Source organism: Pongo abelii, chromosome 1 (genome assembly GCF_028885655.2).
Source record: "Pongo abelii isolate AG06213 chromosome 1, NHGRI_mPonAbe1-v2.0_pri, whole genome shotgun sequence".
NCBI lineage: Eukaryota > Metazoa > Chordata > Mammalia > Primates > Hominidae > Pongo > Pongo abelii.
The window spans coordinates 26,813,210-26,830,191 of NC_071985.2; the positions used below are offsets into that span (position 1 = coordinate 26,813,210).

Here is a 16,982-nt window from a genome sequence, read left to right on the forward strand (position 1 = left end):
AAAATGCTAAAATAAATTAAAATATAACTTCAAATATTTAAAGGATTACTATGCAAAAAGAAAACTAGATTCTATAGAGGAAATCATGGGGAGGAAAATTTGGAGTCAGTATAAGAATGAACTAGGCAACAAAGGAATGTATAGTCTTGCAAGGTAGGTGGCTTACACTAGGAACCAGTGACGCACAGGTCCCAAAATGGCAGGGTTAGAGTACAGGGAATTGCTATGACTACTGAGAAGTTGGACTAGTAGCTTCTAAGGTCTCTTCCAACCCTAAGATTCCACTAACTATTCATCAATTATTGATCTATGAGTCTGACCTCTGGTATAGTTTTCCCAATAAAGTCAGCACCCCATTACTCCATAACCCTATGAAACAATTATCCATATGAACTACTTGATACTTTGCATAAACTATTTCCTATATTCTCCACTTTCTCCAGTTTTCACATGTATTTGGTAAACCTTTTTTTAAGCCTTTCAAAAGTCAGAATTACACTTTATAGCTCTTGGAATCTTGTATTCCTAGCACAATTTCTAGTACATATTTAGCCATCAAAATGCTCTTTTGACAATCCCTCTCAAGTCGGCATCTTATAACACTGCGCCCTTATATCTTGCCATTCATGTCTGTCATTCCCTGTTATCCCCTGATCACAGATCATATCCTACACCACTCCTATATGCCCCAACCCAGGCCTAGAAGAGGGCTCTGTGCGTATCTAGAAATACAATGAATAAAGAATTCCTTCTACAACTGGGGCTGTTAAATTTTTCAAGTGATAATTTCATTCTGAAAACCAAATTCTGAATTCTGAGACTGTCTTAATCCCTGAAAACTTCATTATTCCAACTGCACAGATAATACACACCTTCACCCAGGTGGCTATCACCAGCACAACCATGAATAATACTGAAAAATGGTTTGGTTTTCCTACTTGTTTTCCATCCTGGTGGTCTTTCTCCTAAAACCCCCAGGTATTCAATGTCTTTATATGCCCTCTGACCATCCAAATGAGAATTAGGTGAGGGATGAGATCTTACAAAATGCCAGTTGCTACACCAGACATTTTACATTATCATGTCATTTAATTCTTACCAACAATCGGAGTAGGTATTATCTAAATTTTTCAGATGAGAAAGTTGACGTTCAAAGTTTAGTAATTTGCCCTAAACTTCTAATCGATAGCTTTGGGATTTGAAATAAAATCATCTTGGCTTGAAACCCATGGATTTTAACAGAAAAACAACAAGAACGCTCTTTCCTATTCAAGTCTTGAAATAACAGAACCTAAAGGAAATGGCTTTGGTGAGGAGCATACTTTCTCTGTAGCCCTAAGTGCAACCTGGCCTCCAACTTCCAGAGCTTGCTTATTCCTCTAATTTACCAAGAAAAAAATGGCCAATTCCACCAAGTACCACAAGGGGGAGCTAAGTCCTAAAAAGCCTAGATAAGCTTCTAGACATTAAACGTCTCATTTGGAGCATGGCTCCCTTTAGAAAGATCTGAATAAATACTCTGCCATAAGTGACTCTTTCTAAGAAACAGACCTGACAATCCCTTTCCTGCTTAAAATCTTCCAAGGATCTCTGCCAACAATGGTCTGACCACTCACCATGGTATACAATTTCCTTTCTGACTTTCCCTGAGTCCTTCCAACTGACCTTCTCCCTCCTAACTCCATACTTTTTTATTTTTATTTTTTCTGAGGCAGGGTCTTGCTCTGTCACTCAGGCTGGAATGCAGTGGCACGATCTCAGCTAACTGCAATCTCTGCCTCCCGGGCTTAAGCTATTCTCCTGCCTCAGTCTCCCAAGTAGATGGGATTACAGGTGGGCATCACCCTGCCCAGCTAATTTTAACTCCACACTTTAACACCACCAACTGGCCGGGAATGGTGGCTCACGCCTGTAATCCTAGCACTTTGGGAGGCCAAGGTGGGCAGCTCCCATGGGCTCAGGAGTTCGAGACCAACCTGGGCAACATCACAAAACCCCACCTCTACAAAAAATAGCCAGGCATGGTGGTGCGCACTTGTGATCCCAGCTACTCAGGGGACTGAGGCAGGAGGATCGCTTGAGCCCAGGAGGCAGAGGTTGCAGTGAGCTGAGATCACGCCAATGCACTCCTGCCTGGGCAACAGAGCAAGACCCTGTCTCAATTAAAAAAAAAAAGAAAAAGAAAAAACACCAACCACCTACGCTTCCCTGGCTTCCCCAAATAACCTTTTCTTCATGCCTCCATTTCTCTGAATGTGTTATTTCTTCTGCCTGACTGCATGCTGCCCGCCCCGCCCCCTACCCATCTCGTTCCCCTAGCCCTTCTATTTTGACAACTCCAAGTCAAGCTCCCATCTGTCTTTCGACTCTGCTTAAAGCATATCTCAGCGAATTTCTGGCCTTTCCTATCACTCTCCCTCCACGATGAACCAATTTATGCCACAGATTGTTCTACCATCAGGTAAATACTTCTCCTCCTGCCCATTATCATATTACATTTAAAGTGAATGTCCTTCTCTCCTGGCTAAACTGAAAGGTCCCGAAAGGAAGAACCACATTTGACAGGTGTGCTTGTGCCCAGCTCCAGCATGCAGCAAAGCCTCCTCATGTGCTGAACTAAGAGCCCATTAAAGCTACACACCTGTGGCTCATTTCAGGGTCTCTCTTCAAAGGATCAGGAGTCAGGTTCATAAAGACATTTTAAGTTCTTCACCTCATGCTCAAAATCAACTTAAAAACTGCAATAATCAACATTTTAGTTAAAAAAAAAAAACCGTATGTTAAACTTACCGACTCAGTTAAATAAAACATGAATGAATATATTAGAAGGATTGCGTTTTCCAAAGGTGTGACACTTGCCGGCTCTTCGGCGGCTGTCTCTAGTTGCTTGTTTGCATCAATAGCATCCATAGGAGTGTCTTCTGTTGTAACTGGCCCTGGAATTGGGAGGAAAGATAGATATTTTGTGCTTTAGAATAAGAATTCTCTTTAAAAAATACTTATTGAGTATTCACTAAATATTAGGCACTGTGCCTGGAAAGTAAATGTTCTCATCTCTCACTGGATGTTTACTGTGCACTGTGGTGAAATACTCTTTGCGTCGGTCTATCCTGGACTATTACACGCTACAGTGTTCTGTACTGTCTCCTATGAGCTTATGCTATACACATACTTGGACCCCTTCACCGTATTTTAAGAAGTTTTACTTACCATGTCCAGATAGCAAATCAAAAAAAGAACTGCATTGCATTGTATTTTATTTGGAAAGAGAGGGGTAAAGTAGAGGAAAAACGGAATTTGTGAATTTTAGAGCACTGGTTCTCCAACTGTAATTTGCATCAGGTCAGTCTTTCCTGGAAGGCTTGTTAAACACAGATTGCTGGTTCCACCCCCAGAGTTTCTGATGCTGCTGGTCTGGTTGAAAACTACTGTTTTAGAGCATAAGGCCTTTTAAGAATAATATTTTAGATTGAAATAATTTACACAAGATAGTGACAGCCAAACATTGGTTTGTAGGTTAGTTACAGTCTCTGGTGTCTTTCCTATTTTTGATCTCCATCTGTCTTGATGCCTGCTTTTCTCTCAATTAGCTCTGGGATCCTTTTTTCCTTTGAATTTACCAAGTCTCTAGCTCCTACCTTTGACAATGAATCTCCTAGAAGGCCTTCTTTATGATTTCTCCACTTTGTAGAAAAAAATTAGCAGGCTTTACCTGAGTCCAAGTCTTTCTCAGTATTTGGCTTCTGTGACACTTCTGAGGCATGAGTGTCCCCAATCACACGTTGGTCCAAGTGGGTGGGTTCTTCAGGAACCTGCATATTAAGTTCTGCTGTCTTCTCTTGTGAGAAATTATCTTCATGCAGTGGATGCATCTCTACGGGTGAGAAGAATACACTGGGCTAGTACAGCTTGATGACATTACCTGTTAGGCTAATCCCACTGACCACACCAGCTCCAGGGCACCTCAACATTGCCCTCCATGCATGGGCATCCCATGGAGCACAACTGGGTAGGGCAATAAGAGTTTCAGTTTCTTTTATTCCATTTAAAGGTTGACTAATCTACATAATAAAATCTACAGAGGAGTATTTCATAAATAAATACATTTATGGTAGGGACTTCAGTAACATATTTCCTTGGCAAATCAACCTACGCCCACACAAATAAATGTGCAAAAGAGAATTCCACTCAAGAGCAGAAATGTGAAACATCTATTCTGCAGAGAAGTAACATGAACTCTTGCACACCCTAGCATGCCTTTCTCATAGAACTAGTACAGACAGGGACATTCCATGCGAAGGCAGCTTGCTGAGATGTCTTTCGAATACTTTCAAAGTACCTCTAAGAGTCAAAGAAACTGAAGCCATCTCCCTTCCTAAGAGGCTTAGGGGACAGTCCAGTGTGATCCACAGCAAAGGTGAATTTCCTTGTAGCCTCATATTTTACCCTGAAAATTTATCTGAATATTGCCTTCTTATCCAAAATATATGTTTTAATTAAATGCAAAAAAGTTCTCCTCCCCCAACTCTCAGGAAAAATTAGCACTCTGGAGTAATACGTTTTCCTGTGGCTTCCTGTCCCTTTGGTACTCTCAATTCAGATATATCTGTCTGAAAAGCCTGGCTATACCAGGTGCGGTAGCTCACACCTGTAATCCCAGTACTTTGGGAGGCCAAAGTAGGAGGGTCACTTGAGGCCAAGAGTTCAAGATCAGCCTGGGCAACATACCGAGACCCTATCTCTACAATAAATAAAAAATTATTTGGGCACAGTGACGCATGCCTGTAGTCCTAGCCACTTAGGAGGCTGAGATGGGAGGTTCACTTGGGCCTAGGAGTTGGAGGCTGCAATGAGCTATGATCATGCCACTGCACTCCAGCCTGGGTGACAGGGTGAGATCCTGTCTTAAGAAAAAAAAAAAAGAAAAAAAGAAAGAAGGAGGAAGGAAGGAAGGAAGGAAGGACGGGTGGGCAAAGGGAAAGAAAAGAAAGAGAAAAGCCTGGATGAAGAGAATAGAACAAGGAACTAGGAATCAGAATGCTTATGTCAGGATATTGGCTCAGGGTTAATTCAACTGAATGGCTTCCACGCATCAAGCCTTGTCCCAACCTGGATTAATCTGAATGCAAGAACCTTACGGCCCAGGAGGGTTTAACTGGAGTAAGTGCTCCCAAGAAACAGGAAGAACAAGCCATCCACAAAAGATAAAATTGGGGAGAATGTAGGAATTTAGCCAAGGCATTGATCTAAAAGTTATACCAGTCAATCCATGGTTACAGAGCAGTTATCTGACGATTGAAAAATTGTGTTCAATAAAACCCTTTCATAATTTTACATGACATTTGTATTTTGTACATTACTTTCTGGTTTATTTCTCTTTAGTTTTTTACAAAGTTTCCTTTTGAAAATGCTAACCAGTCTCAACTATTCTAAGGGAAACAGCAAGAAATTCTTCTCCATGCTCCAGCCTAAAAGAAAGATGGCAGGAAGGAACATGTGGACCTCCCTGTGTTGTCCCTCTCCTTTAGGCACATTGGAAACTGAACAGAGCTTCACAAGATAGGAGGCACCTCAGTGACCCACCCACCTGCTTCTCCAGCCCAGTTCTACAAGGCCATAGGCATCTCACCTTCCATTGCTCCAACCGAGCTTTCCTCTAGAGGTGGTGCCATCACCAGTGTGGCTGTCTCCTCTGCTGTGGAGTGCTTGTACCTGACAAAATAGATGAGGTCTTGAATGTCATCAAGCACTGCAGCCTCTTCAAATATGTTATTTTCCTTCATTCCCAGATCTCTATTTTCGGCCACACGAGTATCAAGCATTTTTTCTGCTATGCTCAGAATTTGTGACTCAGAAGCACGGAAGACTTTATCTAGGACTTTTTCCATATTATAGGGCAGGCTCTCCTGCTGCGCTGACTTCAGTTTTGATGACATTTCTTGTAGCAAGGCTTCCAGCTCATGGACATTAAAGTACTTCTGGAACCGCTGCAAAGACTGTTGTTCTTTAAAGAAGCTGCTTATGATAAGTAAGTCCTCCCTCTTGTCACTATGCTCTGCCTCTACACTTGTATGTGGAGTCCAGTGGAACGAGTCATCTTCAGGGTCTGCAGCAGCAGACCCCTGGCTTTCTGTGCCCATGTATTTCTCTGTGTTTTTATGGTCCTCTTTTGAGATTTCTCCCTCAGGCTCCCCTGCAAGCCCTGAGGTCTTCAGATGTTCCTCAGGGTTGTCGTTCTTCAGATAATCAGAATCTTTATTCTGAAACACTTCACCTAATTCTGGAGTCTGAGTTTTTATGCTGTCAGAAAAGTCACTTCCTTCAAATGGTCTCTGTGCTTTCTGATCTGCCAGAGGGCGTTCTTTTTCCATCATTGTATTTGGTTCCCTGCCTCCTGTGTTGACCCCTTTGGCAGCAGTCTCACTTTTTTTTTCACTATCCAAAATCATACTAGTTTCTTGCTTGCTTTCTTCAATTTCTGGATCTAGATGAATGGTCCCTAAAACTGCTCTGTCAGGGACTTGCAGATTAACATCAAACTGCCTGCCCTGGTTCCCAGGGTTTTTTTCTTTAGATGGTTTTGCATTTATAGCATTTTCATCCTCTAGCAGTTCTTCAGAGGGATAATCATCCTCTTCTACTTCAGAAAGGAAAGCTGGTCCTCCTGTGCTGTCAGTTTGGTCTGTCTGTCCTACCTCTATGCCCTGCATTGCCTTGTGATGAAAAAACTCTTCATCCAAGGAGTCCTCTTTGGCTTCTCCCTCAGAGAGCCTTATCTTCTCACTCGTTTGCTTATTGACTGTGGCAGCCACATCTCTTTCTTGTTGCCAGGGAAGATTTCTTCCCAGAATGGGAACCTCGTCTTCCAGTTCTCTGGGCAAATCAATCTCATCTGGAGAGGAGAATCTAGGTTGGTTTTGAGTTTTAAGAACTAATTCCTCTTTCAATTCCTCATGTTGATGCTCCACTAAAAGCGTGTGCAGTTTGGCCCCATTTACCAAAGCGTCTCCCTCCACACTGTCTCTGGATGCGTTAGGGTAGTTATCTCCCATGAGTGGTGCACTACCCAAGCATTCCTGTTGAATCTTTCTGTCATTCATTTGATTCCCTGTAGCCTTCTGTGCAGATTCACTCTCTGAGCCACCTTCCAAAATCTGCTCTCCAGGCTTTTCTTCGTGGAGCATTCCTTTTGAGATATGAATAGCTGCTCCTTTTAGGTCATTTTCTTTATCATCATAAGCTGATTTTAATGTGTCTTTACTCTTTTCAGCAGCTGGCACAGAGTTGAGGTTATTGCTGTGAACAGAACTGTGCACAGTCATGCCTTCTTGATTTTCATCCTCTAATTCTGTCTCATCTTGTACCAGGCCCCTCTTGGATTCCTGAACTCCCCTCCCTTTTCCTTTAATGTGATGTTCTGTGTTTACTTCTTTGTCATTATTTGTTTTAGGAATGTCTACAATAAAAAGACCATCATCTACATTGTCAGGGTCACTATAATCTGTTGCTGACTGTGGTTTCCCCTGTTTGCTATCTGGGACTAATGCATCATCATCATCTTCTTTTTCTTCCTCTGAACTAGAGCTCTCTAAATCCATCGTATCTCTTTTTTCTTCACCTCCTGTGACAATAGAGAAGATAGTGTCCCCCCAGGTTGTTAGTATATTTTTATCATCATTTTTGATGCCAGGGGGCACAGTTAGCTGAACCTTGTCCTCTTCATTTGAATTCTGCTCTTTATCTGTTGGATATTTCTCAACTCCAGACTTTGCTGGAGTTTTCATATCTTCCCCATCTGTAAAGGTAAGTAATGGCAATTCATCAAAGTCTTCTTGGTTCTCCTCATCCTCCTTTCCAACTGCATAATACTCAGCATCCAATTCCTCATCAAAATCATCTTCTAATGAAGTAACGAGTCTGGTTGTCTCATCATCAGATACAAGTGCATCAGCTGTTGAGCCAAATTTGGTTTTCAAGTCTAAAGTCATTTCTTTTTTCAAAAGTTTATAGGCATCAATCTTATCCTGTTCATTTGAGACCTGACAACTATTGCTGGTTTTGTTGTTTTCACTTTCTGGCACTTTTAGTTTATCTTGCAGCATTTCTTCAAAAGATTCAAATGAAGGCTGCTCTCCCTGAGCATGATCTGCTTGGCTGTTTGCATGGGAGTGGTGCTTCTGAGTTGTAAACTGTTCCTGAAGATCCTCAGTGTTTTCTGAGAATACACTATCACTTTCCTCTGAGTTGGCTTCTACTGGTTCAGGTTCAGGTTCCCTTTCCTTAGCTAATTCAGGGTTTTTTTCCATATACTGTGAAGTTTTTTCTACAGCTTTCTCAGAATCTGTAGCTGCAGAATTGTACAGTTCCAAAAACCCTAAAAGTTCTTCTACATTATAATTATGAAAATCATCTCGTCCTCCATCAAAACAAACAAAATCCGTCTCCTGTAAGAAAAAGAAAAACATTAGTCTGTCAATAGCCAACTGTCACCAGAGCAAACTCTTATCCATGTTAATGATTGAGATAATCTCAAATTCATGTTTGGCTCTAGAGGAGCTTTTACGTCAACACTGGGCACTGACTGTTCTTGGGCAGTGGGTGGATAGGAGGCTGGAACCCACTTTCCCATCTGAGTAATACTCCTGGCTTCCCTTCATTCTCTCTTCCCCAGGGGAAGAATGATTCATGTGACCGGTGAGTTTGCTCAGTCCCAATCCTGTTTTCTGTTTGGGACCTGCTGGAGAGGAAATGCATATTCTGTTCCTCCATGCTGTCCGTTTTACAGGGACAGTCCCACCTGGGGAGACCCCTATTGGGTAGCTCTGTCTGTGACTGGATAAGTCCATCTTAGTTTAGACTGCAATGTTAGAAAGCCCATTATTTCTGCATACCCCAAACAGCTTTATCAGTAAATAATGGGGTCATTTTGATCTCCTATTTGCCCAACTCCTGGGTCTCTCAATTTGTTTTGAGCACAGGTGGGGAAAAGTGAGGTGTCATTTATTGGGTTCCCCAACTCCCAACATCTATGCCTGATGTTCTGGGAATTCACCTCATAATAACCCATCCAGGAGGAGCTGAAAGACCATCAGCTTCTCTACATTGCGCCCTCTATGTCATACTTCTCTGCTCACCCAGTCAGAAACAGGCAGAATCACCTGGCTGTCAGGCTCTCAGTCTACATGGATTTGGGGCTCATATTTTCCTTGGACTGGGAAAGAAATCAGCTTCAGAAGGAACTTACTGAGATACAAGTGCATGAGATATAAAAATGTAAGAGAACAAAGAATGGTATAAAGGAGGCTCCCCATTTTAATACTGCCACAAGAACAACTTGAAAACAAGATTCAGTAAGGTAGGTACCTAACTCCAAATAAGGATTCTAGGCAGTCACTAAGATCTGCTTTCAGGACTATCAAGTAAATCTATATTTTTCCTTTCCTCCACCAGTAAGCAAATTGACATACAAGGACCCATAAAATGATGGAAAAGTTAAAAAACCAACAAAGATAATTTTCTTCCCCTAACTAAACATTCACAATCTTCTGGTGAGACCTGTCCAGTGTACTGGAGATGAATGACTTCCCTCTTTCCATCATGCACACTTCTGAGCCAATTTTTTTAATATCAAGGGAATCATGCAGTGGGAACTGCAATTAGTATACAGAATCCAAAACAGGTCAGGTCTCTGTGACCAGTGAATTGCTGTCTTACACTCATATCCCGGGCAGTCTCTTCATCAGGAGTGAAGCCAAACAGGCAATAGGATTGACTATATAACCCCTGAGACCATCGAGAAATTTTAAGCATAGCAATAGCTCTGTGACTTCACTCTGCCAATCTCATCTAAGACCTGCCCTAGCCCAGCAGCTGGCACGCTCTGCAGCAACTTCAAAGAGCTACTCAAAGACTTTTGAATGAAAGCAGACATCAATCACTATAAATTCTAAAACTCAGAAAACAATCACATGGGGGGCTGGGCACAGTGTTATATATATATATAATGCAGCCTGTAATCCTAGCACTTTGGAAGGCCAACGCAGATGGATCACTTGAGGTCAGGAGTTTGAGACCAGCCTGGCCAACATGGTGAAACCTCGTCCCTACTAAAAACACAAAAAAATTGGCTGGGCATGGTGGCAGGCGCCTGTAATCCCAGCTACTCCGGAGGCTGAGGCAGGAGAATTGCTTGAACCTGGGAGGCAGAGGCTGCAGTGAGCTGGTATCGCACCACTGCACTCCAGCCTGGGCGGCAGAGAGAGACTCTGTCTCAAAAAAATAATAATCAGATGGAATGCAGATTCTAGAACACAAAATCCTTTTAGTCACGAAGCCATTGTGCACTATAGATAAATGCTCTACAGAATGTGTAGTTAGCGCCTTATAGATATGAGACTGGACCTTACCTGAAACTCTCTGGTTCCCTTTTCCAAATATATAACTATAGTGCCTTAAATCACTAAAGAGTCAATAATAAGAAAACCTTTGTAAGTCTGCATTTCTGGCTCAGTATAAAATTAGAGCTTAATTAATTTAACCTGACTTCTATATCCTTAAAATGTCTAACAGCTATCCAATAAGTAGTTTTCAAATTTCTCCTTTTGCTTGTGAAATGAAATTATTTGCCTTCTAACATTAATAAGTAAATATAAAACTACTGAACTCTTAATTTTTCACATATAAAGCAGCAAATAAAAGCCTTGTATAAGAGTACACGGCCTTGGCCCGGCGCGGTGGCTCACGCCTGTAATCCCAGTACTTTGGGAGGCTGAGGCGGGCGGATCATGAGGTCAGGAGATCGAGACCATCCTGGCTAACACAATGAAACCCCGTCTCTACTAAAAATACAAAAAATTAGCTGGGCGTGGTGGCGGGCGCCTGTAGTCCCAGCTACTCGAGAGACTGAGGCAGGAGAATGGCGTGAACCCAGGAAGCAGAGCGTGCAGTGAGCCGAGATCACGCCACTGCACTCCAGCCTGGGTGACAGAGCGAGACTCCGACACACAAAAAAAAAAGAGTACATAGCCTTATATAAGAACATCTATTTCAATATATTAGATAACTATCAGATTATGATAAAATCTCATTTAAATTCTTTTGAAATTTTTCTTTTTTTCTAGGTAGTCACTTATAAGCCACCTTATAACTGAGAACAAGACAGAAATCCACAACTTACATCTGTTGGAATTTGTAGCTCTTCTTTGGTATATTCATGGACTACCTGGATTAAATCTTTTGGGAAATATCCAAAAATGTGTCCAACCTGTACAAAAGAATGGGCAAAAGGGACACATATCAATCAAATTCTGTATGAGAAATATAAACGAGAGAGCTGCAAACCTCAATCTACAGCACATATCAAGCAATCAGCTTTTTCTTGTAATGTCATTACTTTTCTCCGCTATTTGAGACCACTTCCAACATCACTAGTGACACTTTGTATGGGTCCCAGAGTGTTATTCAAAGTTTACAGTATTGCACTAAACACAAAAAATACATGAGAACCACAAGAGATCACTTTTTACGCACTATACAATTTACTGGAGCGATGAACTGCTCACGTGGAAATGATTAGCGTCACATGGCATTTTAAGTGGATACTCACAATACTTGAGCTCACTAGAATAGCAAGAGGAGGTGGCTATAAAATATTATAGTACAGTATGTAGTACAATTAATTTATGCAATTATGATTTAATATTTTATCTTTACGTTTGTTTATATTTCTCTCGACTGCAAAAGGCACCATGTAAGATCTGAGTTTGTGTGTGTACATTTTGATAAACTGTAACTTTTTATACAGATTTGTGAATGTTTTATGGTAGTAAACAATAAAATACACTAGGATCTACATATAGTTTACATATCAATAACATATCTTTTTCTTAATTTTTTCAGTATTTCTAGGCTATGCAGTCTGAGTTTTTAACAAATTAATGCAAATCTCCACAAAATTTTACAATATATTTATTGAAAGAAATCTGCATTATAAGTGGACCCACAGAGTTCAAACCTGTGTTGCCCAAGGATCAACTGTATTTGCAGATATGATGTGCTATACTGCCATTTTCCAAAACGATATTGGTAACTGGAGACAAAACAAAATTACAGTGTAATATACACTAATCTGCACACCAAGCTTTCGTTTCATGCACACCAAAATCTGTACAGAAAATAATTCCATTCATTTTCAGCACTAGTAAAATGTGCCCTCTTGAGAAACACACTGTCTGAAAGGAAGAGGTAGATCTCCCAATCATTAAAGGAGGAGGCTGGCATGTAAATCAAATGCACAAAAAGAAAAAAAGGCCATCTTATCACTAATTCATAAAACATCTCCATTCATGAGTGCTCTCGATCTGAAAACTATCTGAAAGCCAGTATTAGTAGTAAAATACTGCCATGGAGATTAGATAAGGGCAATTAAACTCTGTGTTATCGGCAGATCAAGTCTAAAATGCTAAGAAACCAAAAAAGACTGCAGAATGAAAACTAAGAAACAGAAATGAGAATCATTTTGAAAGCTGAAGACAGAGTTTTTAATTTCCTAAGAATAAGGTTCATCAAATTAGAGGGGAGACTATTTTAAGGGAGAACCTGGAAAAAGGAAACAAATCAGAGGTAGAGGTATATAGAGAAAGGGAAATACTATACATTTACCTTCCTTAATCTTTGTCAATTAGGACCACAGGTGGCATCTCATTTCTTATTTGACCAAAAAAAAAAAAAAAAATCATAGGCCCACATGACAAGAAAAAATCTTTATGTCTAATTTTGCTTTCATAAATCATTTCTGCCGAGGTACTGTTGATTTCATTTGGGCGGGGGGTAGGGGGGGAAGTAGAGTATTGCCTTAAGAGAACAAATTCTGCATAAGATAATATCAGGACAAATATAAATAAATGCCACTGCCTCATAAGGAAATACTGAAAAAGATGACAGATAAGGCATGAGCCTTTCCATTAAAGAGTCTTTGACTTTACGTGAGCTAAGACAGTACACAAATTAACTGCCATACAAAGCAGTAAAACAAATGCCACATGAACAGCGCAAACAAAGTGCCACCTAAACAATCATCAGGCAGCAAAGATCCTTTCTGGCTGGGTGCTGAAGGCAGCGTTCCTTAAGAAGGCAGGATGAGAGGTGTGACCCAGAAAGACTGACAGGACATCCAGAGGTGAATACGTGAATGAGCAAAACTGCAGTGGGAGGAAAATGTTAAGTCAAGTTCATTCATCCAAATGCTCAAAGATGAGGAGTGGAAAAAAAAACTTAACTGTTCTATGAAAAACGCAGCCTAGGTACATGGAAAAATATTTCCAAGAGTAAAGATTATCAACAAATCTCATTAGGTAGACTTGAAAGAAACAGAAAAGATTTGTTTTGGTATGGAGTGAGTCACTTGGGATGCTCTCTAAATACGAGAGCTGAACCTGACCACTTGTTGTTTCCCAAGATTACTCCCTAGGAACCTGGAATGCCAACAAAATCCGTCTGTTTTCCCCAAGGGGATTTCTGAAGCCTTATTTTCTCTTTGTTTGTTTGGTGTTTTACTGACAGTGAAAACTTTCATAGTTGGGATGGGTATTTCTCTAAGTTGGGACAATCCTAAAGATATCGAGGACCCTTACTACTTGAAGTAAAGACACAGTCCACATATCACGCTTTCTAAAAAGGAAAGGATAATAACTCATAAGACAGGCCTCTCAATCAGGTCACTCCCAGTGAATCTCCTCATTAAAAACACCAAAGCATGATGCAGTCATTGACTGCCAGGTCTGATATCAGGGTACCCATAAAATCAGCCGGGAACAGATCCCCTGGGGTAACCTCCAGACACAAGTGTCTGAAAAGCAGGACAAGGATGACCCCCAAGGCTGCAAACAAAAATACAAACAAGAAAGCACACGGGAAACACAACATCTTGCTTTTTTACAGACTTATAATAGCACAGATGATTAGGGAACTGTTCTCAAGACTGCCACTTTTTCATAAATAATAATATAAGCAAAGAAATACACATAAAATCAACTTTAAACTTACATGCCTGAAACACTCTCTCACACATAGTTTACAGGAGTAAGTCTAATTCCTATGAATCCTTCCTTTTTAAAGCAATGAAGTAAAGAATTTTTCAGCTCTTACCATTTCAACCTCTAATATGTACGGAGCATCCTAGAGGTTGACGCTGAGGGGAACTTGCCAGAATCAGTTCTATTTCAGAAGGCTCTGCTGAGCCCCTACTCTGTGCAGACCCAAGGCCTGCTGGGGACACAGGGCCATCTTTTTTCACAGTCAGGCAGAGAGGACAAGTTAACTCCATCAAAGGTCCCAAGAAAATGCAGTCATTTAAATCTACAGTGCTAAAGAAGCCAATAAAAATTAAGCAAACAAAGTATGCCAAAATTTTACTTACACTTCCAGCCCAAACTTCAGGCCATCCTCTTGCCAGTTTATAGTAAACATATACAGGATCACCTTTTTTAAAATTCACAAAACGACAATCCGGGCCTGTGAAATCTTGAAGAGCCTCACCGCGGTACATTAACACTGTATATAAAGAGAGAGAAAAAAAATAGCCAGATATCAGGATTCAGTGTTCACAGTGCATATTGATTTATCAGGAAATATAAGAATCCCACTATAAACAACAACCAAGTTTTTCCAGTACTCTCTGGAATTTCTTTCATATGCTCAAAGTATCTCAAATCCTTAGAGCTTTACTGCTATAAATCATATCTTCTGCAAGCAGACAAGGGAAAGGAAAACCTTCTCTATTTTTCTCTACGGATAATACTGAGAAACAAAAAGCAATGTGTCAACTACCACACATGGCTTTTCTCACCCAAGTGAAACTCTCGATTCCCTCTCTAACCTTCTAGTCCTCAATCTTTTCTGTTTCATATTCATAAAAAGCTTCCTTTTGCAAATGGGTAAATTCAAGCCCAAATGATGACTAGCTTAAGCATGGCTACATGAAAGGGTAATAGGGAATTAGAGTACCCAGGAACCCCCAAGAGGTCAATTAACTTGAACTAACCACTAAAAGGCTCTATCTTCAAGTGACTGTAACCAGTACTATGTAGCAGTAAACACTGTCAATTTCATTTGCAGCCAAGTTGTTCCCTCAGTACAGTGTCTGGATAAATTAATGGGAAAGGATATCTATCACACCCTACTACAGATTCAATTACATCACAAGGCAATATTTTCTGAAAGTAAATAATGTTGACTGTATCCAACATTAAGTTTCAAAACAAAGGAAAGAATACCCTTATGTATATTTTTCTATAAACAAAATAAAAAGTCGACATCTCATTTGGCTGGGACTAAGCAAAACTATGAGAATAGGTCAGTAATTCAATCACGCTTGATCTAGAAACCGGTAGAAGCAGTACTTTTATTTTTGTTGACCACATACACAGTTTTCCATGTAAGATGAAATGGACAATAAATACATCTAAATAGCAGAGACAAAGAAGGATGAATGGAAACAAGATTTTTTCCAAAAGCCAATTTGCAATAAAATACATTAAAAACGTGCCTTTAAATGGCTATACACACATATAGATTTGGAAGGGGCTACTTGTTTTTTGAAGCTAAACTCTGATTACTTTCCAACATGTCAGCTTTGTAGCTCAGATATAATTGAGTGTGAGGCCAGGTTTAAGGTGATGGACAATTTAAGGTTGGGAATAAGATCAGAACTGGAAACGGCAATGTTTCTTTTGCTCCCCCTTATAATAGATCATAGAGGATTTATAATAATATATCAGATGCCAACAAAATGCGCCCTGTGGAACAGCTATTTGAAAAGCACACAAGGGCACCGTACACACTCACATTACTAAACACTTTCTACAACACAACACAGACCCATCTAGACCTTGCTCCTGTTGATGCCTATTGTATTTGGTTTCCTCTGAACACATACCATTTCTCAAGTTATGTTACAACCGTGAGCTCTTCTAACATCACGCCTCAGTACTGAAGAAGCATCAGTGACGTGATGATTCTCCGGGTAACCTGTATTGAGGAACCCAGGCAGGGCAATGCTTGCAAGCAAAGAATACCAACTATCTTGCCATTGCCAACGGCAAATGGGTAACAGCGTGGTTTTGACCCAAGAAAACTAAAGGGAAAAATCATGGCAGTTGTACCGCTTTTGTAGTGTTTATTTACATCAACCACAGGGTTATCTCTAGGAATGGCTTCACACTCATTAAAGATCTCTTTTCTTGATTAGTGTTGTAGAGATACAAACAGTTCATATTATGAAATTCGGTTTTGATAACATCAATTTGAATATAAACAGCTAAACCGTAGGGTTCTTGGCCTTCTTAAAATGAATACTTTTCTACAGGCATTGCTTAACAGTGTATGAAAAACCGTTTCTGCGGTGGCTATCAGTAAGTTACAAGGTTGAGACGGTCTGGGAGGCCCTAAAATGATCCTGGTCCAGCGAACATAGAGGGAAGAGGTTTCAACACACAAGTGGCTAAGGCTAAACCAAGCTTGGCTTATGAGACCCTTGGAGTATTTACTGTCATTCCTGTAATAACCCTCTTCATCTGAGCCTGAAGATCTGTGCCCTCTCCACCGCCCACCTCCAATCCCAGACTGGAGAGCAATTCCGCTTCCTGCGCACAGAAGAGGAGGCTGCCGGTCCCAGGTGGCCAGTGCAGATCCTCGGTCTCTGCAGAGCGAAAGATTTTGGTCTTCCTGCAGCCCTGCCTGGCAGTCTGCAAGGAGGCTTCCAAGCAGAGAAACGACAGGATTGATGAAAGTCAGGGCAGAGACCTCGGAATACAATGAGTGCTTGGACTCCGGACTCGTCCCAAACCTAAACTCCCAATTCCTGTTCAAAAGGCGGTACAAGCCCAAATCCCAATAAAGCAGAAGGGCAAAGGAGCAGCGCCAGGGAGCCTTTCCAAACAAACCCCACCATCAACCTGCCACTGGGAAAACGCCCACCGAGCCCT

At 40.9% G+C, this 16,982-nt stretch overlaps 1 protein-coding gene across 3 annotated transcripts in view; it reads right to left on the reverse strand.

Annotated features, from left to right (window-relative positions):
- MIA3 (MIA SH3 domain ER export factor 3) overlaps positions 1-16,982 on the reverse strand; it is a 75,627-nt gene that overhangs the window by 30,145 nt on the left and 28,500 nt on the right. For all 3 annotated transcript variants that reach the window (XM_054519979.2, XM_002809423.6, XM_024233907.3), the window contains 5 exons: positions 14,417-14,550; positions 11,177-11,263; positions 5,630-8,444; positions 3,713-3,874; positions 2,791-2,936 (listed from right to left, as the gene is read on the reverse strand). In XM_054519979.2, the coding sequence (XP_054375954.1) occupies positions 2,791-2,936; positions 3,713-3,874; positions 5,630-8,444; positions 11,177-11,263; positions 14,417-14,550 (3,344 nt within the window). The remainder of the gene's footprint in view (positions 1-2,790; positions 2,937-3,712; positions 3,875-5,629; positions 8,445-11,176; positions 11,264-14,416; positions 14,551-16,982) is intronic.